The sequence below is a fragment of the Heloderma suspectum genome, chromosome 3, assembly GCF_057233095.1.
Source record: "Heloderma suspectum isolate Gila_16-S chromosome 3, 16-S_ref, whole genome shotgun sequence".
In the NCBI taxonomy this organism is placed as follows: Eukaryota; Metazoa; Chordata; class Lepidosauria; order Squamata; family Helodermatidae; genus Heloderma; species Heloderma suspectum.
Genome location: NC_139460.1, coordinates 320656097 through 320679654, shown reverse-complemented (window position 1 = coordinate 320679654; position 23558 = coordinate 320656097). Strand labels below are relative to the sequence as shown.

The following is a 23558-nucleotide window of genomic DNA, read 5'->3' as shown; positions in this document are numbered from 1 at the left end:
GCACCTGATGAGGGCACAGGACACACAACAACATAAGCCAAATCCGCCAGTGGATTCCCCACTTTCTGGTACTGATGAATATCAGTTGGATTTGACCTCTCAGTCTTCATTGCATCTGTCCGTCTCCTCGCCAGATGCCTCAATAGGATCCCATGATGCAATCTCTCCGCTGGAGGATTTGGGGCAATTCTCAGATCAGGTCATTCATATGGCTCAGTCTTTGGGTCTTGAGACACAGCAAACCATCTCTACTATCGATGACCCAGTGTTTGACGCTGTGAATACCGAAGCAGGCCAGTGGCGATTCTGCTGCTTTCAGCCTTGCACCATACCATACAACAGTCATGGAAGGCCTCCTTGTCAATGTCTCCCATGTATAAACTACACAAGAGGATGTCTCAAGTTCAGGAGAAGGATGCTACTTTCCTCTTCACTCACCCTACTCCAAACTATTGATGTTGAGGCAGCACAGGGTAAATCACAGAGACTCCACTGCTCCCCTGTTGACAAGTAGGGTCGCCACCTCGATTTACTTGGCAGATGGCTATATTCCTCAGCAACCCTAGGAATTAAGGGTGTCAGATTACCAGGTGGCTTTGTCAAGTTATCAGCTTTTCCTTTGGAAAAAGATGGGACGCACCCTTGAACAGCTCCCCAAGGACAAAAGAGATCTTGCTCTGGTGTTTCAGGGTAAGGCTATGCGCCTGTCTAAGCAGCAAATCGACATGTCTCGACACCAAGTGGACTGCGACGATAAAGTCCTAGTCAGTGCAGTTGCTTTGCAGCGCCATGCCTGGGTGAAGTCAGTAGGTTTATCCCAAGAGGGATAAACTTGCTGTTTGATGGCCACGGACTTTTCAGTGCAAAGACCAACGAGGCTGTGGACTTGGTCCAGAGGGCACGAAATATGGCATGGTATATGGGATCGATCCAACAGCTTCCTCCTTCATACAAGCACATCACTGGTATTGTGTCCTTACCAAAACCAGGATCAGGGCATGAGTCTCAACAGCAGGCTCCAATGCTGAGAAAGCAGGACTCCTTGGCCAAGTTTAGAAGCTTTTGCCACAAGGGTGATGGGGGCAGCAACGGTGACACAGGTAGGCTTTGACTCCCCTCCCCCTCTTTTTCTTCATCCCTCTGCTCTACCTCCTGTCTTCGGAATTTGCCTGTCTTGTTTTCTGTCAGCCTGGACCAAAATTACATCAGATTCCTGGGTCCTCATTATCATCCAAAGGGGCTACCGGATTGAATTTGATGCCTTCCCTCCACTCAGGACTTTCCGACCAATGGTCCCATCACTGGTCCTTCAGCAAGAAGTACAAATCCTCTGGGTGAAAAGCGCCATAGAACCCAAGCCGCCACATCATCTCAGCAATGGTTTTTACTTCCGGTACTTTGCAGTACTGGAGAGGGATGGAGGGCTTCATCCAATCCTGGATCTCCAGGACGTAAACAACTACATTACCCCCAGGACGTTCCATGTGGTCTCCCTATAATCAGTCCTACCACTGCTGTCCAAGGGAGACTGGTTCGCCTTGATGGACCTGAAGGATGCTTACTTTCACATCATGATCAAAAGGTCCTACCAATGATTTCTCCATTTCATGATTGGAATCGACATCTCCCAGTTTCAGGTGTTGCCATTTGGCATCGCTACCACTCTGAGGGTCTTCACAAAGTGTATGGCAGTAGTCTTCTCCTATTTCTGGGTGCATGGGGCGGGGAGCTACCCTTACACAGATGATTGGTAACTTGTAGTTTCAACCAGGTGCCAGCTTCTTCGGTTGATTGAGATGACTTGCAGTCTCCTAAACAAGCTAGGTCTCTATGTCAGTGAGGAAATATAGCCTACTCTCTAGCTTCTCTGGCAGCTGAGTTACTTGCTCAGAGGACTATATGAGGTTCAAAATCCAGTGCCTCCTTGGCTTGGCAGCAACAACATTGGTCGTATGATATGCCCGCTTGCATATGCGGACCTTGCAAAACTGGTTCCTCTGCTTGTTCAACACTGAGCATGATGCCCTTCATATCTGGCTTCAAACTCCTTTGTGGGGAAGATTTCGTCACAATGGTGAACAGTGAACGCCCAGAACACCTTATTCTGGGCGTTCCCTTCCTTCAGCCCTCCCCACCCCATGTATTTGTCAGGAATGAATTTGAGCATGTGGAGATGTCTGGCAACTCAGATTCAGAATGGGAACAGCCAGAACCAGGGGAGTGAGCCCAGATATGGCAAGACTTCCTTCCCAAGACCTTGACACACAGATGGCCCAGCCTAAATGGCTCCCCTATTCCTCCACCATGAGAACTCAAGTTTCGGAGGGAAAGAAGGAGGAGGAGAATGAGGGGCATGACTTGAGAGATGCTAGGGTCTGTTGCAGAGCGAAGCAGGAAAAGTTAGAGGCAGGGCCCTTGGCCCCACCAAGTTGGCCAGTCACAAAAGCCTACCTAGGAGGGAGCCACTCTAAGGGAGGGGGCATCCCTGTGAAGCTAGTGTGGCCAAGAAGGTCTTGCCCAGACTGCTGGCAACTTTCCTAACTTCCACTTCATATCCTCTATTGATATTTGTAGATGTGTGGATTAGCTGTTTCATTGCAATCTGAGAGTTTCCTAAAATCTGCATTTGTAAAGAAGCTACTCATTAAGTAATAAAGTAGTGAGCCTGAAGCCTTGTTTCCTGGAGTGCGTTGATTGTGAAGGGGGAGGACGAAGGAACATGACAGTATTGGGGGCTCACTGTGGAGGCCTCGTGGTACAGGGTCAGTGGTCACCTAAGGAAACCACCAAGCACATCAACCTGCTGGAGCTGAGGGTAGTCTACAAGGCGCTCAAGGCATTCTAGCTGGACCTGGTGGGACAATAACACAGTTGTCACATACCTGAACAACTGTGTGGGGGGGCACAAGATCACTCCCTTCGGTCGCCCTCACTCTCCAGATCTTTCAGTGGTATATGTCATGAGAACAAAAGAAGAGCCATGCTGGATCAGACCAAGGGTCCATCTAGTCTAGCATTCTATTCACACAGTGGCCAACCAGCTGTTGATCAGGAACCACACAAGCAGGGCATGAGTGCAACAGCACCCTCCCACCCATGTTCCCCAGCACCACTCATGTCCCGTTGGTTTGGGCTGGTAGTGATGCACGCAGCTAATGTGTACTTGGCAATTGGCTCAGTTGGACTTTGCTGCCCTCCCACAAGTAGGAGATGGGCAGAGAAATCCTGACCAATCTCTTTCATTGGTGGGGCACATCAGATGTTGACCTCTTTGCTTGCAAGGACAATGTAGCTTGCCCAGTATTCTGCAGTTGAATGGGCCTCGAGTTGGAATTGGTGGAGGTCGCCTTCATGTTTGTATGGAAAGGGGTGCTATTCTACATCTTTCCCCTTTCCACTCATCACCAAGGTCCTGGCAAAGATAGGTGTGGACACACTCTAGCCTTATCACCCCTAGGTGGCCTCACCAGCCTGCACCTGGCAAAGGGTGACTACGTTTGGCTTCTGCACCTTCTCACCCCAGAGTGAGGCAGAGTTCGGCACCTGGAGTCCAGACATTCCAGAGGATGACGTGGAGGATCCAGTAATCAGTCCTGATGATAGCATTCCCGCTTCAGTCCAGCGCATCCTCGATGTTACTCGTAAGCCTGCCACAAGATTTTCTTATGCCCATAAGTGGGCTGCTTTCTCGTCCTTCACACCTACTGAAAGTTTTGATCACATTTGGAGCTCCTTGCACCAAGTTCTCCAGTTTCTGTTGTCGCTGTTCGACAAAGGTTTGAAACTCTCTTCTCTTCACATCTACCTTGCTGTGGTTACTACCTCTCACCCAGTTGATGGCTTTTCTATCTTCTTGCATCCAAAGGCAAAGCAGTTTCTCCAGGGGGGCCACAACCTAGCTCCTCCAGTTCAATGGATGGTACCAACTTGGAGCCTTTTGGTCATCCTGCAGGTCTTGTCCTCCAAGCTTTCAAGCCACTAGTAACTGCGGACCTCTGTCTCTTGACTTGGAAGGTGGCATTCCTGGTGATCATTACATTGGCACGATGCTCTGGCGAGTTATGCGCCCTCCGCCTTGATACTCCGTATCTCACTTCTCACAGAGACAAGGCAGTTCTCTGTCCTGACATCAGTTTCCTTCCCAAAATGGGGTTGGACTTCGATCTAAACCAAAGCACCGTTCTTTCAACTTTCTTTCCTTTGCCGTCTACTCCACTCCAGTTGACCCTTCACTCCCTGGATGTTCATTGGACGCTGGCTTTTTACAAGCTGAGGACTGAGTCTTTCTGATAATCCTCCCATCTGTTCATCTGTTACAGCAGCAAGCACAAGGGGCTCCCAGTCTTGGCACAATGCTTTGCCTTGTGGGTCATTAAGACAATTGAGCAAGTGTATGAGATGACTGGTCTCAAACTCGGAGGACGGCAACAAGGGAGAGGGCCTTTTTGGTGGAGGCCCACAAATTATGGAATGATCTCCCTGACAAAGCCCGCCTGGTGCCAACATTGTTATCTTTTTGGTACCAGGTTAAGACCTTTCTCTTCCAGTCATTTGGCAGCATATGATAAGTTTTAATCGATCCTGGAATGTCTTATGTTTATGGTTGTTTGCTTTTGAGATTGTTTGTTCAAAGTTGTTTTAGATATATGTTTCTTTTGTGTATATTGTCTGTTCATGTGTTTTTTATGTAAATGGTTTTTAATCTCTGTATATTGTATTTTTAAATGTTTTTAATCTTTGTAAACCACCTAGAGAGCTCCGGCTATTGGGTGGTATAGAAATGTAATAAATAAATAAACCGTCTGCCCCAGTCTGAGCTCACTCTACTTGTGCAGTAGCGACATTGGTCATATTTGAGAGGGGAGTCACCATCCCTGACCTGTGCGGGGCTGCAACCTGGTTGAGGCCATTATTCGGCACTACCAGTTGGATGTTAGGGCTCGAGCAGACTGCTCCTTTGGTCATACAGTTCTTTCCTCTGTCCTGCAGTAGGACACTGACCCACACTCTGCTAAGTCAGATTCCGGCTGAACATCAGGAAAAACTTCCTGACTGTTAGAACAATACAACAATGGAACCAATTACCTAGGGAGGTAGTGGGCTCTCGCATACTGGAGGCCTTCAAGACAAGGCTGGACAGCCATCTGTCAGGGATGCTTTGACTTGGATTCCTGCACTGAGCAGGGGGTTGGACTTAGTGGTCTTATAGGCCCCTTCCAACCCTACTATTCTGTGATTCTGTGATTCTAAGTCAGCTCACTACTCATTCATATGTGTCATGCACAGAGACCACATAGAAGAAAGACAGGTTGCTTACCTGTAACTGTAGTTCTTTGAGTGGTCATCTGTGTATTCACACAACCCACCAGCTGTCCCTTCTTCAGCGTCATACTTGAGTTTGATGTGGGTACCGAAGATCTCAGTTCCAAGGCTACAGTGCTGGCCTCAAGGAACTGAGGGAATAAGCAGGAACCTGCTAGGGACACACACAGTGGGACAGTGGGGGAGGGTTCCCACCAAAACTCCTCAGCTATAGAAGTTTCCTGAAACGGGGCTCAGCTCAGGCACAGAGCCCATATGTGTGAATGCACAGATGACCACGCAAAGAACTACAGTTACAGGTAAGCAACCTGTGTTTTTCAGCATTTCTCCTACAGAAAACAAACTATCTCTTTCCAGCATTGTTGTATCTCTTTCAGAATGTTGGGATGCATTTATATGGATCTGGGGAACATGGGATTTTTTTAAAAAAAATCCTTCTGGTGAGCTTTCTGTTGATTTTGTTGATTTACTTGAAAGCTGCTTTTGCATTCCCACCATCACTACCACACCAGAAAAAAACACCTGTGCAGCTTAGTCCAATCTCTGAGGAGGCCTGTTTGCAGGCCTTGAGCTGTATAGCAAATAAACACCTCATCCTAGAAGGAGCCATTTGCAGGTCTTGCAAGATAAGGTCATTTGTCGAGCTGAGCCATGCCCTGGTACAGACCAGGGCACTCTGGTTTCTGACTTTTCTCTCTTCTTCAGCTCCACCAGTTGCTTTGGATCCACTGGTCTGAAGAGTGAGCAGTCTTTTTTCATGCCTCCCGAAGACACCGATGTCTTCCGGGGTGAGGTTTACAATCCCTTTCCCTACGAGTTCACCTTTGAGATGCTGGTTAAGGGACCCTGTTTACTGGCAGGTATGATGTGGCATCTATTGAGTGTATGTCTTTGGAGGGTCGGTACTGCTGCTAAAGGGCACATCGCAAACAGATTTGGACAGGGTTGGAAGTGCACTTGATGACTTTCCCAACCCTATAGTATAAGTGCACAGAGATGTCTTTTCTGTACTGATTTATTTATTTTTATTTATTTCATTTCTATACCGCCCAATAGCCGAAGCTCTCCAAGGGCTGATTTCCCCTTCTGTTCCTGGCAATCCACATTTCAAAAAGAAATCACTTGGGTACTAATGCTGCATACGTGGCTTTCTGGTCCAAAAGTAGGAAAAGCATGGCTGCTTTACCTAGGTTTTGATGTTTCAAGTTTTCATCCTGTACTTAACAAGATGAATGAGAAGGGGAAATGTAGAGTTTTAGAAATGGATGCTAGTAAATACTGCTTGCATTTTGCTAGCATAGAGATGTTCAAGGCTTCCACTAGAGGCTTCTCTCCACCAGCACCACCTCCCCCAATCCAGGGTTCATTCAAGCATGTGAATGTGGAATTCCAACATCCCTCCATTCCAGTGCAGGTGCATCTTTCCTGGATCTTCGCTGGAGTCCTGGCCACCATTATGGGGGAAGTGCCATGTCCTGAATTTGAAGCAAAAGGCATCTAAGGTTCCATTTTCAGACTGTTCTGGTGATCAAAGTGTCTTGGAATGTTTTTACCAAGTTTGATGCCGTGTGAGAGAAGTCCAAATATCTTTATAATTTAAATAGGCTTTAAATTATCATTACACTATTTAGTAAAGTACACTAAATTAAGTAGAGTGAAATTTCTTGCTGTCTGTTGATATAACACACAGTTTATGGAATTCACTGTCATGGCAAGCAGGGTTGAGTTCACCCTTATGCTAAGTACTCCACAGAGTGGGACCCCCATTATGGTTCGGTCATGTGGAAGTTTATCAACATGAAGAGTGTGCTGATCCTGCTCATAGTTCTAGGCTTCTTGCAAACTACCTGCAAGACAGAAAATGGTGGCTTAGCCCAAGGGAGAAGCAACAGATAAGCCCCCAGCTGTTGAGAAAACTATAGCTTTGCCAGCATGAACAGAATCCTCTCTGTACCATGGGGGATTTCACAGGAGAGGACAGTATGGGGGGATAGGAATGAGAAGCTGTGCCCACATTTGCCTTCACATGTGGATTATAGGGAGATGAGAAAGTATGGTTGCTTCCAGATGGGGGGCTTCTAGCGCTAGCACTTGAAAGGCATTGTTTTGCTATTCTATCGTTTCCTTCTTAATGGATTTTTTATGGAAAGAAAAAAGACAGAGACCTTTTCTACACAAGGCTGTTAATTGCTGGATCTACTTTCAGTTTTGTTGAAGAACTGAGATCTGGGCTCTACAAAGAGAGCTTTTCCTTTCCTGTGTTTCCACTACATAGCGACTAGGTGGCACTGTGCTATGGGGGAATAGCACAAATACACAAATAGTTCTTTCACTTTCAGAAATAATATCCCATTTTCCCCACTCTAAAAAAATCCGGGAAAGTGCTCTTAAAAAACAGAAATGGGACTGAAGGATCACAATGTCACCTAAAAAACCCATAAACAACCATGAGTAAGGAATCATGAGTGCACAATAAATGCCGCGTGTAGAAAAGCTCAGAAGATTTTTGTGAACCGCCCAGAGAGCTTTGGCTATTGGGCGGTATAGAAATGAAATAAATAAATAAATAAGGTGCAGTGAGGAAAGATGGGAAGGTTACAAGTGGAAGATGGCAATAGGTACTTCCTTCCAGGTAAGGCTTTTATCGCACCATTGCCCTGCTTCATTCACAGAATTTTATCGTTGGTCCAGACATGGTCATTATCTCCGCTCATGATCCTCCCATGTTTTCCCAAGGCACCTTCTGCCTTTTTTCTTACAGCATAATATCCTTTAAGGAAAGGAAAGGAAAGACAATTGCAGCACAATGTCTTCTGACTGGTAGTTCTAGGAGCCCACTAACTGGAATCACCCAACATCTGGACTCACCATAAAATTCCATGAAAAAGGATCCTCTGTGTATTTTTAAAAATCTGGCCCTGGTGACAAATGACAGTATTGCCAAAGCATAAGTGTATAGCAGATACATAGATATCTATTTGTGTGTAAACTGCTTAGATATTTTATAATATTAAATGGTATATAAGTGTTATAAATAAATAAATATTGAGGAGGAATCTGTCACTGGTGAAGGGGAGCAGATTCCTGCATTTGGGGTTGGAACTCCTTATATCCCTTCTGTTCATCCCACTGTCCATTCCTGACCCAGTAGCAGGTTACTTGAGGGTGTAATGCCAGCTCTACCTTTTCATTTTCCTTCCTTCCTGGGCAAGAGGAAATGCAGTTTATTTGCTTTTTCTGATCTTCCCCTGCCCTTCAAAAAAATCACTCATGATCTCAGAAGATTGGATACTAGAATAATAGGAGAGACACCTTGTACTAAGGAGGTCCAAAGGGAAGGGTGAATGAATGAAACCATTCCCAGAAGTGCTTGTGGTTAGTTACACCACGTGACAGATTTATGGAGTAGCTCGTTGAAAGTAGCAGAGGGAATCTTGGTTCTTTTTTATAACTAGGGATTTATATAAGTTTTATTGCTGAGCTTACTCTTTTTCTCTCATGAAAGAATGATGAATGTGGGGGAGCAAGGAAGCAAGGGAAGGAGAAAGGTGGAAGTAACTTTGGAGAGCCTGAGCCATATGCTTCAGACAGACAAGGGGATTAATCCCATTAGGACTTGGCTCAAGTCCCATCCCTCTGAGAGATGCCGCACTCGTGGCCTCAATGTGCTTCAGTCTAGTAAAAATGTCCATCTTTCTGTGCTGAGGAATGACTTCTTTGTGGTCTGAGCATAAAGTAAAAAAATAATCTCTGCTGAAAATTTATCCAGCTCCACAAAAGTAGTAACTATGTAACTTAATGAAAGCTATGTAACTATATGTATTATTTGCATGTTCTGTTGTGTCCACAGTATTTAAGCCTTTATCAATTTTGGAATGGTTTGACAAGGAGTGATGGGAATTCTATAAAAACTGTGGATAGGAGAGAGACAATCCGGGAACATTCAGGCAGATGCAGAGTATCTGTGCCTGTGTGTTTGTGCCTGTGTGTTTTTGTAAACAATGTGCAAGAATACAAAAAAAAAAAATGCCATGAAAATCTCAAACATAAACATGGTGCATTTGAATGGAGGCAGTCATCAACCACTGAGGGTCATCAACTACCGAGTAATGAAGTTTTTCTTTCTATTAACTGTTCAACTCACATTACCCCTAACGTACACACACAAAAATGCCGAGTCTTGAAGTGGGTACAGTTGCATGAACCAGCCCATGCTCAGTGTAAAACAAGTGCAGCTGTTTCCGTCTGACAAGTTTTAGAGCAGCCTTCCCCAGCCTGGTGCTCTCCAGATTTTAGGTGCTCCCCCCCACACCTAAAAAAAGATATTGTAGAGCGGGAAAAGGTACAGAAAAGCGCAACTAAAATGCTCAAGGGACTGGAGCTTCTCCCCTATGAGAGGGAGAACAGCTTACAACAGCTGTTACAACAGCTGGGATTGTTTAGCTTGGGAAAAAGGAGGGTAAGGGGAGACATGTTAGAGGTCCAGAAAATTATGCATGGTGTGGAGAATGTGGATAGGGAGAGATTTTTGTCCCTCTCTCAAAATACTAGATCCCGGGGTCATCCCATGAAGCTCATTTGTGGGAGATTCAGGACAGATAAAAGGAAGCACTTCTTCACACAGCACAGAGTTAAACTATGGAATTCGCTGCCACAGGTGTAGTGATGGCCACCGGTCTGGATGGTTTTAAAAGGGGGTTCAACAAATTCCTGGAGGAAAAGGCTATCAGTGGCTACTAGTCTTGATGACCCAGAGTGGCTGGGTGACCTGTCAGATGGGCGATTAATAAATTTAATAATAAATAAATAAATAAATGACTATGTGCTACCTCCAGTACCAGAGGCAGTGAGCCTATGTACACCAGTTGCTGGGGAACATGGGTGGGAGGGTGCTGTTGTGCTCATGCCCTATTTGTGGGTCCCTGGTCGACAGCTGGCTGGCCACTGTGTGAACAGAATGCTGGATTAGATGGACCCTTGGTCTGATCCAGCAGGGCTCTTCTTATGTTCTTATGTTCAGATGTTGAAAGGCCGTGCTGGCTGAGAATGACGGGAGTTTCTGTCGAACATATCTGGAGAGCACCAGGTCTGAGAAGGCTGTTTTAGAGGATATTATATTAGAAACATGTAAGGCAAACACTAATGTTCTATCTCTCCCCCACCCCTCCTATTTTCCTTCATTTCTTCTTGCAGGATTGGAGAGCCCATCTCATGCTCTTCGAGCTGATGCAAATCCTTATGCTAGCTCTGCCTCAACGATATGCATTACCTTGGCAGAGAAGCACAGATGTGACAGGAACCTGGAGATTATCTTGTATCCTTGTGGTAAGAGAATTCTCTTGAGCCAGGAGAAGCTGTGATCACTATGACTGTGGAACCCTTGGGTAATGTAAGATACATGCTCCAGGGAAAAGTGCAGAGGAGCTACTAGCCTGTGAGAGCAATCCCGTAAGATTGAGCTGTTTGAACCTCCCAGATGTTGCTCTGCAACTGACACCAGAGTAGACTTCCAAATGAGAGATACTGATTTCTGAATGGTTTTTTTTTTAAAGTTTATTCTATATTACTTCTGTAGCGCCTGTTAGGGCCCCTTCTCATGTAACCTTATTGGCACAGGAGCTGCTCTAGCATATCTCTTTCCATAAGACCTCTGGACTTTATCTCATTTCTTTTCATTAGGGTATTTTTATCGCGGTAAGTAAAAGGAAGGATCCAAACACAAAATGCTAAAAAAGAAGAAGAAGAAGAAGCAAACATGTGGCAGGGGTAGGTGATCTGGTGGCCTCCAGATGTGTTAGACTACAACTCCCATCAGCCCCAGCCAGCATGGCCATTGTCAAGGAATTATGGAAGTTGTCGTCCAAAACATCTGGGGAGCACTAGGTTGCCTACCCCTGGTGAGGGATCATGTGTTTTTAAAGCATCATATATATAGCAGTATGAGGCTCAGCAGACTATTCATACAATGAAATGGCAAACTGTGAATTTCATTCTAACAGGCTCACTTGAAGGTTTTCTTCAAAATGATATCTGAGATGAGGCTGGTCTAGGGGAAAGGGGATCCTGGTTCACATAGGATATAAACTGTTTATTAATTTAAATTATATTGTAATCTAAATTACATTGAAGTTGACATTTGTATGTATGTCCCCCCTACACTTTGAATATTTTTTTTTTTGGGGGGGGGGTAAGTGTAATAAAACTTGGTTGGGGGAATGCAATGAGGATATAAACTAGTCCAGGCAGTATAAAAAGCCTCAGCTTTAGCCATGTGCCCACACAGCCATGTCTGATAGGTTAGTTTTTCAAGAAGAGCCAGATGCCCCACACAAGCACACCTCATCTCCAGCTTGTAAGTTTCTGATCCCTTCTTCTTAGGTGGGCTGCTGTTGTGAGAGCCATTATAAGGTCTTTATACAGAACCTCCCTATTTTTATCTTCAAATGATAACAAAAGTGCCAGTTTGGGGTTGGGTTCAATATTTTGTGGAACAATTTTGGAGGTTTCAACCAAAAAAACTGCCTCCAGAAACTTGCTATTGCAGTATACTCTCACCACATGTGCACGTAGGTTCCCCTGGATTCCACACACCCTTCAGCATAATGGAGAAACTATTCTGTGCATATGGTGAAATCAGAGCGGGGAAAAACTCCACCTGTGCAGTATTTTCAGTACTATTTTTTGTTTCTACAATTTCTGACAGTATCTGAATGGTGTGGAAAGACGATGCTGACTGCAGCGATATCTGTGCTGCTTGTGCAAATCATAAAGGACTCTCATGGTACAATCCAAAAAAAAGTTAGGTATACTAAGGATTGGTGCGTACCAGGTATCTCCCATATGGAAACCATTTTAAATTGCTCAGTGTGGTGTCAGCTACCAAACGGGCTGTTTTTGTGCAGTGGGTCACCATGGGAGGAGGTGGCTCTTATTCCCATTTTGCAGATGGGGAACTAAGACCGGGAGTTGCTCAAAGCCACCAATTGAGTCATGGCTGGCAGGGGTTTTGAACCCAGGTCCAAACAGCCCAACTCTCTCTACTCATTCTAACTCTCATACATCTTTACAATCCCCACCCCTGACCCAGAACCTCATCATCCACACCTGATCATCGAAGATGGTGCTATGACGTATCACGAATATGAGGCGCACATAAGGAACCGTCGGGATTATGCTCGCATCTCCAAAAAAGACAATGATGGGGAGAGACAGGTAACCAGTTGGGAAGGGAAACTTTTCTTCAGGGTCATATAGGGACAGTGTAAACATGGATTCAAATGACCAGGACCCGTGTAGTAAGGTCGCAGTTGTAACTGTATGTGGTAGAAGAGTTTATAGACTCTGACCAGGTGGTTAAGCCCAGCATTACCAAATCTCTACAGCCTCTGGTATCTCAAAAAGGCAGTAAAATAAGAGTTACCTACATGGTTGTGGGATGTGGATGGGGGAAGTGGTTGTAGTGCCTTGTAATAAGTTTTTGATTTTAATTAATAATTTATTTAATAAATGTACTTGCCATTTAAAAATATCTCTAAGTGGTTTACATTAAGTACATTAAATACATTATAATATACACTAAAATAAATTTAAAATACATAATAATGGTTAAAACATTTATATAAAACCTTAATAAAACATTAAACCCAATTAAAACCAATGATTACAAAACAAACTGGGCAACACACTCATGCAATTATTACATTTTTATCTTGCCATTTCTCCATGGAGCTTCAAACAGCATACAGTGTTCTTCCCCTCACCTAAGTCCTGTGGAGAAGGTTAGGCCAAGAGAGAGTGACTGGCCAAAGGTAACCCAGTGAGTTCATGGCTGAGTGAGGATTTGAACCCAGTTCTCCCTGATCTGACATTCTAGCCAATATAACATCTTGGCTGTCTTTTAACCAGCTTCCAATCATCCCTAACCAACTCTAAGAGAATCTCAACACCAGCATCCCTTGCTCCCACATCACTCTTGCAGCACACAATTTGGGAGTGTTGGAAGAGTTTGCAGAGGGATGGAGTATAATCTTTCTCCTACTCATGCTAAATGGGAAGCCAGTCACATGGACGATGCAGCCTGTGTTGGTCGCTATTAGCTGTGTGGTCTGCTCAGGTACCAGTTTGAGCCAAAGCACTCTTGTATACTGTGGAAATGGATGTCCTGAAACCTCATCTTCTGTCTTAATGTGTCCTTACAGGGAAGGCCAGGGGGGAAGACCGGGATATGGATAAATTCATAAAATTAAAGGAAATGGTACATAGGTGCTATCTATGACAACCAGGAAGAAGCAAAATAATCTTTAAAAACATATGGTAGAGGCCTCCCAGGATTGTACCACATTGGAATCACACGGAGAGAATGTGATTTAACTTCTGTGTTCTGGCACCACAATTATGAAATGGCTTCCTAAAGGAGGCCTGTGAAGCTTCGTCATGATTAAATTTAATGAGGCTAGTTAAGATTAATTTCTTCTGCCAGGCTTTTGGGAATGGCTGATACTGCTTTAATTTGTATAGCACTTGGTTTTAGAGATTGCGTGTTATCTCCTTTATTGATTTTTGGATAATGTTTGCATGACTGTGGATATTTTAATGTTGCTTGTATTTTTCATTTTTAGTATACCCCTCTAAGTGATCCAAAAATATTGTAAATAAAAAATAAAATGACACAAATTCCCTGCCCATAGAAAACTAGTATGTCAAGGAAAAGAAATCTAGTGTTAGTTTTTATGTGAAAACTAAGGCTTCGGACAATGGTTTATATGCTTTTAAAAGGATTACACAAGTCCATATAGAGAGAGGTCTTTCAATGGCCACTAGCCATGATATCTGGGACCACCAGAGGCAATGTATCTCCAAGCTAGGTGCTGGAGACAAACAAGAGGGCCATTACCTTCATGCCCTGCTTATAAGCTTCCCAGAGGCATTGGAAACAGTGCCGGACAGGACAGGATTGTGTCTGACCTAGCAAGACAGTTCTTAGGGGGCTGAAGTATAACTTTTCAGAGGTGCCAAAAGCATGAGCAGCCTTTCCCGACCTTGTGCCCTCCATATGTGTTGGACTGCAACTCCCATCATCCCCAGACAGCATGGCCAGATGTTGTAGTCTAACACAGGCGCCAGGTTGGGGAAGGCTACATGAGAATATACAAGGAACAGTAGAAGAGAAGCCTAAAGTTGCAACATCCGTTCTTCCGTTCTCTGCTCCAAGGTGGCCTTTGTCCAGAAGAGGTTCCACAAAGACATTTTCCACAATCCTGTCCTGATGCTGAATTTCTGCCCTGAGGTGGGCAGCATTTCCACTGATTTCCAGACTGTCACTCGGGAAATCCTGTTCCTCATAGACCGGAGTGGAAGGACGAGAGGCCTCAGCATTGATGGGATTAAGGTAAATGGAGTGTTGGCCTAGGGGAACATAAGAAGCTGCCTTATACCATTTCAGACCATTGGTCCATCTAGCTCAGTATCATCTACAACAGGAGTGGTACACGTGCAGCCCATGAACCACACGTGGTGGCCTGTGGGCCACATGTGGCCCTCCATGGCTATTTGTGCACTCCCCCCCACACACACACACACCACATGCCCCCCTCTGCCTCACCACTGCTGGTGCTGCCTTGGAGCATTGGTTGGCAGGAGCCTGATGCTGCAGGGAAAGAGGACGCACAAGGAGTCATCTCTGTGTGCCCTCTTTCCCTGGTAAATTGTTGCAAGGTTAAAGCATCTTTCTCACTGCAGCAAACTTCAGCAGCAGCGCTGCGATGGGGATGAGGTATAACCTCACCCCTATCACAACAATTCTCCAGGGTAAAAGGGCACGCAAGGAGTCATCCTTATATAGCCTCTTTTCACTGGAGAATTGGGCTTTTGCCTGCTTGCCAAACATATGTTGGCAGGCTGGCAGGAACAGGATGCTGCAGGGAAAGAGTAATTCCCTGGAGGCTCTGCACTGACTGGCAGTAGTTCTCCAGGGTTTCAGGGGAGTCTTTCCCAGCCCTACCTGGAGATGCAGGGATTGAACCTGGGATCTTTTGCATGCAAAACATGAGCTATGCCCCCCCCCCTTAATGGGGGACAGTGGAATGGGCATCTTTGGAAATCTGAGTAAGAAGAATGACCCAAGCACATAACAGGTGAAATCGAGACAGGCTGGAGTTTGCAGAGAATGTTGTTGGTGTTTGGTTCTTTGTGTTCATCATAATGAGCTCAAATAGGCAAACCCTAATGAGATTGCCTGTCACAAAATTGTTCTTTTGTGTTGTTCTTCAGAGGCCAAAATTGTTCTTTTGATTGTTCTTCAGAGGCCTCAGATAAAGTTTTTATCTTATATTTCAAATCTCTTTCCATAAGATTTTCAATTCTCACTGAATATTGAATGGGCACTATGGTGCATAGTTCTGATACCACATGTGTTGTGTGTATGTGTGTGTGTGTGTGCATGTATAATGGAGCTAGTTTTTCCAACACTTGTAGAATATATACAAAACCTTCTCCAGCTGTAATTTCAACAACTGCCAAGTTTGTGAAAAGTATGCCCAAATATTATGTTAATTTCTTGCATTATGATACCTTTCTTGTGGACTTCAACAGTGTATCTATCTCTGGCTTTAAGGGGGAGATGCTCAAACGTCCTCAAAGGTCTCAGATTTTATTCCTTGCTGTTAGTATGGCCTGGGCCCTGTCTCCACGACAATGGAAGGAGAAGGGAGGAGTGGCTCACCTGCATTTTTGTAGCAGCCGCTTTTGGTCCAGGCAGGGCTCCATGATGGTGTACATCGCACCATTCTAAGTGGCTTCACATAACTCACTTCCAGGTTGGAGCGAACATCATCTGAGTGGCAGGGGCTGCTCAACCAATAAGAGAGGCTTCCCCAACCCCCAGGCTCTGTAAGGAAGGTGTGACATAGTTACTTCCCCTTGTGCGCATTTGTAAGATAAGCCTCCCAATGATCCCCAAGCCTCATTGAACACAATGGGTGTTACTTGTGAGTAGACACACATAGGGTTGTGCTGGGAAAGGGCAGGAGAACACAGGGATAGGAAACCAGCCCCCTTTCTAACCAAACCGATACTGCACAGGATGTCTATAACAAAGCTGTGAAGTAGTTACTTCCTAAGGCAGTAAACCAAACAATGGAGAATCAGAGCCTTGAGATCACGCTTAACTGCACTTAGGGAATTAGGCTTTAAACTGTGCCATTTCCATTGAGGGGGATCTGTGTAAGTTCTGATGTGGGCATTCAGAGGGCAAGCCTCATTCAGCACAATGGGAGTTACTTCTGAGGAGACACTAATTGGTTTGTGCAGGGACAGGAAACACACAGGAAACACCCCTGGACTGGGGTCGTGGTGAAAGGCACACCCCTGGGCAGGGCTAGCATACCTGAGGTAAATGCGGGGGCTGGGGCACACAGCAACTATACCAGGGAGAACCTGACTTGACACTTGAGGAAAAGAATCAGACTTTAAGCAGTCTCAGGAAATCTGGTTTTTCCCTGATAAGCTCCGGGGTGGCTGCTGGATGGCCATGACATCATGCATCCCTAATGATCTCAACACGCAGCCAGGTCGGAGTAAATCACTGGTGGAGACACCCCCCTGGGCAAGGACATGCAGGTGCTTTTCCCTCTCTCCAGTTTCCCAGTTCTGCATGGTAGGAGAAGGAAAGGGGTTGGAGTAGAGTCCCAGTAAGTTCAAGTTAGCTTGGACACAGGCCCGTCTTGTGCGATTGATTGCTGGAAAGCTAGCTGAAAGGTTGTCAAGAATTGAAGAAGGGACTGGAAAGAGCTTAGACCCATGTTTGGTAGGAGCCGCGTTGCTGCCTAGAGCTGTCTGCTTTGACATCTTAATTATGTTACTTAATGGTTCTGGATTGTTGTGCCTGTTAGCTAGTACTTGAACAACATCTCCTAATTAACCTTTATTATCATCTTTGTGAAAGCATCCGAAAGAGACCTAAACAACATTGTACAGAAACATGCAAGTTATATTGGCTGTAGGGATACCTTTGTGGGTCTCAGTTCACACAACCCTTATGGCAAGCTGGTTGGCAAGCAGGGCCCAAAAGTTCCTTGTGATGAAATGCTCGTGTCAGTGGTTTGCCACAAGGCGATGGTCTCGAAAGAAGGGCCTCTCCAGGAGATCTTAAGAACTGGGCAGGCTCCTATGGGAGAAGGCAGTCTTTCAGGTAGCCTGGTCCCAAGCCACATAGGGCTTTATAGTTCATAACCAGCACTTTGAGTTCCGCCCGGAAACAGACCAGCAGCTAGTGAAACTGTTGTAACAAGCGGGTCACATTCTCCCTGTAACCCCGGTCAACAGTCTGGCTGCAGCATTCTTGACCAGCTGAAGCTTCTGAACAGCTTTCAAAGGCTGCACCACATAGAGAGCATTACAGTAGTCCAAACAGGATGTAACTAAGGCATGCATGTGTGACTGTCTCGAGGAATGATCTTGTCCACAACTCTGTGAATAACCTTGGTCAATATCACTTTGCACTTGAAAAAGTGTTGTCAATTTCACTATCCCATTTTTACTGGAAGTAAAATTAGGACCGCTCAGTCACAGGCAACTTGACCCCCCTTGCCATGTAACCAATAGTTAATTGGGCTTTGGGTTGTTTATAGGTTGTTTCTCTCTCTCTCTCTCTCTCTCTCTCTCTCTCTCTCATTGCTCAGGATGCTCTGATGGTGGCTGTGAAGAGCCTCCCATCTGGCACCTTGTTGAATGTTGCTGGCTTTGGCTCCAACATCAAGTCTGTCTTCACCACAAGCAAGCCCTGTAACAGTGTGAGTATTCTGCCCACTGAGGCTTCTTGATCACCCCTCATGCCCCATGGCTGGATCTTGACTACCACACTGTGAGCCTGCAGGGATGCCATGTGCTGGTCTGCTGTTGCTGACCTGATTCTGTTCTTGGAGGAAAGCATTGTGTCATCAATTCTTGTGAACATCCTGTGCCCAAGTAACCCAAGAAAAGTTTAATTCTGTGGCCACTGTATATTATGCAAAGCATAAATCTGGCATAGATTGGTTTATCTTGTACAGGTTACTCTATTAGGGATAGGCTGGGACCTGAAGCTATGCAGGCATGGAGGGTCTGTCCAATGATCCCTTGAAATATTGCTTGGTTGCCCACCTCCTCTCTGCTTCTGAGATTTGCCAGTTGTTGCCTACATATCTTCAAACTTATCTTCATAGCCATAAGTGCCAGAAACTTGCTGCTGCTGCTGCTGCTGCTGCTGCTGCTGCTGCTGATGATGATGATTATTATTATTATTATTAACATTTCTATACTGCCCCATAGCTGAAGCTCTCTGGGCGGTTTACAGAAGTTACAGAATTTTTTAAACAAGCAAAGGCTGAACAATTTCAGGATACTGAATTCTGCATCCCATGTCAAATGCCAGCTTGTGCAGCATGATTGTGGAACTGCAGAATTCACCTAGATCTGCTTACAATTACATGAACTGTGTATCTTACTGACTAACTAAGAGAAAGGCAAAAAGATTAGGAAGGGGCTACAACTCAGTGCTAGGTTCAGTTCCTGGTATCTCCAGCATCAGGGCTGAGAAAGGGAGATGTGACCAGTACTTCTATTTATTAAAAATAACCAACCATCTAGTGGCACCTTAAAGACTAATACATTTATTTTGGCATAAGATTTCATGGACTATTTCCCACTTTATCAGATGCATGGAGCGTTACTGAGAGTTTCAAGTGGCTATAGTCCACAAAAACATATGCTAAAATAATTCTTTTTTTGTCATTAAGTTCTCACAAGACTCTTTCATTGTGTTTTCTGCAATAGACTAACATGGCTACCTTCTGGAAATTATTTATTAAAGAATTTTTTCAGCTGGCAAGCTTTGAGAGTGGCTAACAAGTAATAAAACAAAATCAGAAAAACAGTAACGTATAATTAACAATTACATAAAATAATGCAGCAGAGTAATAAAATGGTAAAAACCAGCAGAAGTAATAAAAATGTCCAGATTAAAACCTGGTATTGGATGTGCTGAAAGTCCTGGGCAAATAAAAGGGTCTTCTCCTGATGCCAGAAAGATATCAGATTTGGTGCCAGATGAGTCTCCCTAGAAAGGGCATTCCAAAAGCAGGGATCCACAACTGAAAAGGCCCTTATTTCTATAGTATTCTGGAACTATGGTCGGGGGGGGGGGGGCGGTCTCAGAGTTTAACATGGCTCACAAATGCAGAATTTGACATCTGGCAAATCAGCCTCCTGGCACTTTTAGCTAATTTCTATTCCTTTATAGCTATGGAAATAAGCTTGTAAATGTGTAAACAATGCCTGGTGAAGTCTGAGAAGTTGGACAGCAAGCGAACCAGGGCTCCCAGCTGGCTTCTGTGCTGTGCCTCATAGCTCCTTTTCCTTTATCTGTAAGCAGTGTTGTAGTGGAGCCAGGGTGTGCAGGGTCAAAGTCCCAGGACATTTTGATTCGCTGGGACAATGATGTCATCAACCACCACCACCACCTTCAGGCTTCCTTGTTTCCTCTGAGCTTAACTACAATCCCCACAGTACCTGGGGCGGAGTGGGGCTGGGGTGGGGGAATGGATTTTCCCAGCAACAATATATTGTTCCCTGTTGTAATGCAAAGTATTTTGGGGTGGGATGGTCTTGAATGGGCAATCAAGACCCATTCATTGTACAAAAGACCTGCTCCCAATGAAGGAGAAAACTGCTAGAACTGGTTTCTTGATATAGATTGAAATGCTGCCTGCATTTTTGGACTCTCCTTGGGGATTGTGATGATGAGCGCCTGCACTTCAAAATGCACCGTTCCACTCCACCACTGCCTGCAAGTAGCAGGAGTCACTGGGCCTGTTCACACATAACGGCAGCAGATCGTTTACCTACAATTGTTAAATCATAATCGGTAATTTGTAATTAACCCACGATTTGCTGCAGCGCGTGCCTGGTGCATACTGCTGCCATTTTGAATATGCAGCTTCCAATCAGCCCAATCTGAGGTTGCTCAGTGAGGTCTAAGCCCACTCACTATGGTTTACTCATCAGTTAAACAACCCAAAGTTAACCTAACAACTCACTGTAGGTTAACTTTGGATTGTTTAACCCACAATTAACCCATAGTGTCTGGGTTCAGTCATCACAAAGTGAACTTTGATTGAGTTGATTGACGGTTGCATATTCAAAATGGTGGCAGGCGGCATGCAACTCTGGCAAATTAACCCACAATTTGCTACCGTAACGTGCAAACTGGGTCATTTAGAGTATGCAAACTATTTCCACAATGCATTCAGGTCACATAATCTGGCCCTTCAGGGTGCAGAATTTGAGTGAGTTTGCCACAAAATGTATGTGCTTTGGCAGAATCATAATGGTCTGTGGTGTATAGGTGGCGGCGGTTCTTTTGTGGTAAGAGTCTGGTTCAGTCCATTTGCTACCTCTGTAATCTGCTCATGTCTACAGGAGACCCTCAGGCTGGCCTGTGAATACATTCAGAGACTACGGGCTGACATGGGTGGAACCAACCTCCTGGCTGCTCTGACCTGGATGTTGGGGCAGCCTCTTCACCGCGGGTATCCACGACAGCTCTTCCTCTTCACGGATGCCAGTGTTGGCAACACAGGCAAGGTCATTGAGCTGGTCAGGAGGCAGGCGAGCACTGTCAGGTATGGAATCAGGCGAACTGGTCTCAGATGCTGGCCTTTTCTGTTGTAGGGCTATAATCTCACTTTGTATATACAAGGTCCTATCTATGGGCCTGCATAGGAGAAAGCCCTCTGTATTTACAGTCAGGGAGAACTATGGCGATGCTGTACATAAAAGAGTCTTGGATCTGGGTTGGCTTTTACCATGGAGAGAAGCTCTGGGCCTTTAATAGACTCATGAGGAGCAAAATCCAATAATGCTTAGCATTTAAGTAGCTTTTCCAGTGCTCAAAGCTCTTCACGTATGTCATTTCAGTGATCTTTGCATCAACTCTGTAAGATTGGCCAGTGCTGCTATCGTCATATTGGCCAGTACAGAGGCTGAGGGTGGAAGCAACTGGTTCGCCCAAGGCCATTTAGAGACTTTATGGCTGAGCAGAAATTGTAACCAGAGACTTCCAGCTCATGCTGTTAACCACTATGTCATGCTAGCTGTCTGCTCCTTTCCATTATGGGAAGGGCTTCACCTGTTAATTTCTGCCTGACATGCAACTACTAAGGCCCAGGGCTTCTGTCGAAAAAAAATCCCTCCAAAAGGAGGATGTGGCAGGGTCTGTTCAAACTGATCATGTAGAAGCTCAAACTAGGACCAGTTACTGCTAAAACCTTAATTCTGAGCCCCCGTTGACGTCTTCTGCAGTATTGTTGTGGGAACTCAAAGCAGGGCACCCTGTGCTGACAGAGGGCAGAAGGGCTCATAGGGGAGTCAATGCTTCCATAAGTGCCTTGTACCTAGAGCAAAGGCTCTAAGTGAGCTTTTCTGGTTTGGGGTTAATAAGACAGACATAATGTTTCAGCAGTGGTCACATTGGGCTCTTCACCCATGCTGTGATCCTGGCTTCACAACTTGCCTTTCACAAATAGATAGCAACTAGAGCACCCTTCCCCATCCTGGTGCCTTCCAGATGTTTTTGACTACAACTCCCGTGATCCCTAACTATCGGCTGGGCGTGATGGGAGTTGCAGTCCAAAATATCTGAAGGGCACCAAGTTGGGGAAGGCAGAACTAGAGGAACACTGATTCAGCCATCCATCTCGTTCTTTCTTCTCATGCTCGATGCAGGCTGTCTGCTTTTGAAAAAAAATATTTTTGAAGTGACATATGTACATTTATATGTATTATGTTCATCCTTCACTTTATTAAAAAGAGATCCCAGGCATCTGCAATGGTTGCAAAATTGCTCTGAGGATTAGAAGTGGGTGTGGGTGTGTTTTAGGTACTAGTCAATAGATACCCTCCACAACCAGATTCTCACTTTTTAAAACTGAACCACACTGCACACTTGCAGAACCAATTTTTGCAAACATCGCCCTGGGACAGAAAGGAACGTACATTTGTGCTGAATGCAATGGAGGGCACTTACAAACTACCCCCACTTCTGTTAAAATATTAAATCTGTCTTCACCAGCTTTCCCCAACCTGATGCCCTCCAGATGTATTGGACTGCAAATCCCATCATTCCTAGCCAGCATGGCCATTGGCTGGCTGGGAATGATAGTTGCTGTCCAACACATCTGGAGGGCTCCTGATTGGTGAAGGCTGGCCTTTACACTTAGAGCTGGACCTGTGAGCCCTTGGTTCAAATCATTCCTGAGCCATGAACAGGTTGGGTGGCCAAGAGCAAGTTCCTGCCTCTCAAGGCTTTTCTACATGAGGCTGTTACGTGGATGTTAATCTGCTGTATCTGCTTTCGATTGTGTCACAGAATTGAGATCTGAGCTCTACATGAAGAGCATTTCCTTCCCTGCTTTTCTGCTGCATAACCTCTAGGTGACACTGTGGTATAGCAGAATAGCATAACTACTCAAGAGAAATTTGCACTTTCTTTCACTTGCACAATTAAAGGCTGCATTTTCCTTGCTCTAAAAAAACTCCCCAAAGTGCTGGTTAGACCCAGAAGTGAAACTGTAGGGTCACAATATCATCTAAAGAATCCATAAACAACCATGAGTAGGGAATGACGAGCACATGATAAATGTCTCGTGTAGAAAAGGCCTCAGCCTCAGGTCTTGTGAGTCCAACTTGTGGGTTGGACTAGATGGTCTTGTAGGCCCCTTCCAACCCTACTATACTATGATTCTATGATTTATGATTCTTCAGCAGCAAATCTCACAGCTTTTGTGAAGATGAATGAGATACAAACTGTAAAGCACTCTGCATACTCAAAAGTGCTGTGCCATAGCGTGACAGGACACATCCCAATAGAATTTGGAACGGAATGCATTCAGCCCTGAAATAGGCTGGGTGGTTCTGTGAACTGGTCTCAGCATGTCTCTGAAGTGCTGGGACTTCTTTCCAATAGGTGTTTCACCTTTGGCCTGGGCTCTGGTGCCTGCCGAAGACTCCTGAAGGGATTGGCGAAGGTGAGCAGAGGTCGTGCTGAATTCCTAAGCCCAGGTGAAAGGCTGCAGCCCAAGGTATGTGTTCTTCTTTTCTGCCAGTTCTTTGGTAGTGGGTTCAAAACCACCAATGTTAGTGGTCGGTTAGTCTCAATAGTTATGCCATGCCCACAGTGTGTGCAAAACACAGTTTAACACAGG

At 45.1% G+C, this 23558-nt stretch overlaps 1 protein-coding gene across 2 annotated transcripts in view; it reads left to right on the top strand.

Moving 5' to 3' along the window:
* VWA5B2 (von Willebrand factor A domain containing 5B2) overlaps window positions 1-23558 on the top strand; it is a 78818-nt gene that overhangs the window by 25240 nt on the left and 30020 nt on the right. For both annotated transcript variants that reach the window (XM_084847650.1, XM_084847651.1), the window contains exons 5-11: window positions 6028-6182; window positions 10516-10647; window positions 12410-12534; window positions 14534-14710; window positions 18000-18110; window positions 20776-20978; window positions 23321-23435. In XM_084847650.1, the coding sequence (XP_084703776.1) occupies window positions 6028-6182; window positions 10516-10647; window positions 12410-12534; window positions 14534-14710; window positions 18000-18110; window positions 20776-20978; window positions 23321-23435 (1018 nt within the window). The remainder of the gene's footprint in view (window positions 1-6027; window positions 6183-10515; window positions 10648-12409; window positions 12535-14533; window positions 14711-17999; window positions 18111-20775; window positions 20979-23320; window positions 23436-23558) is intronic.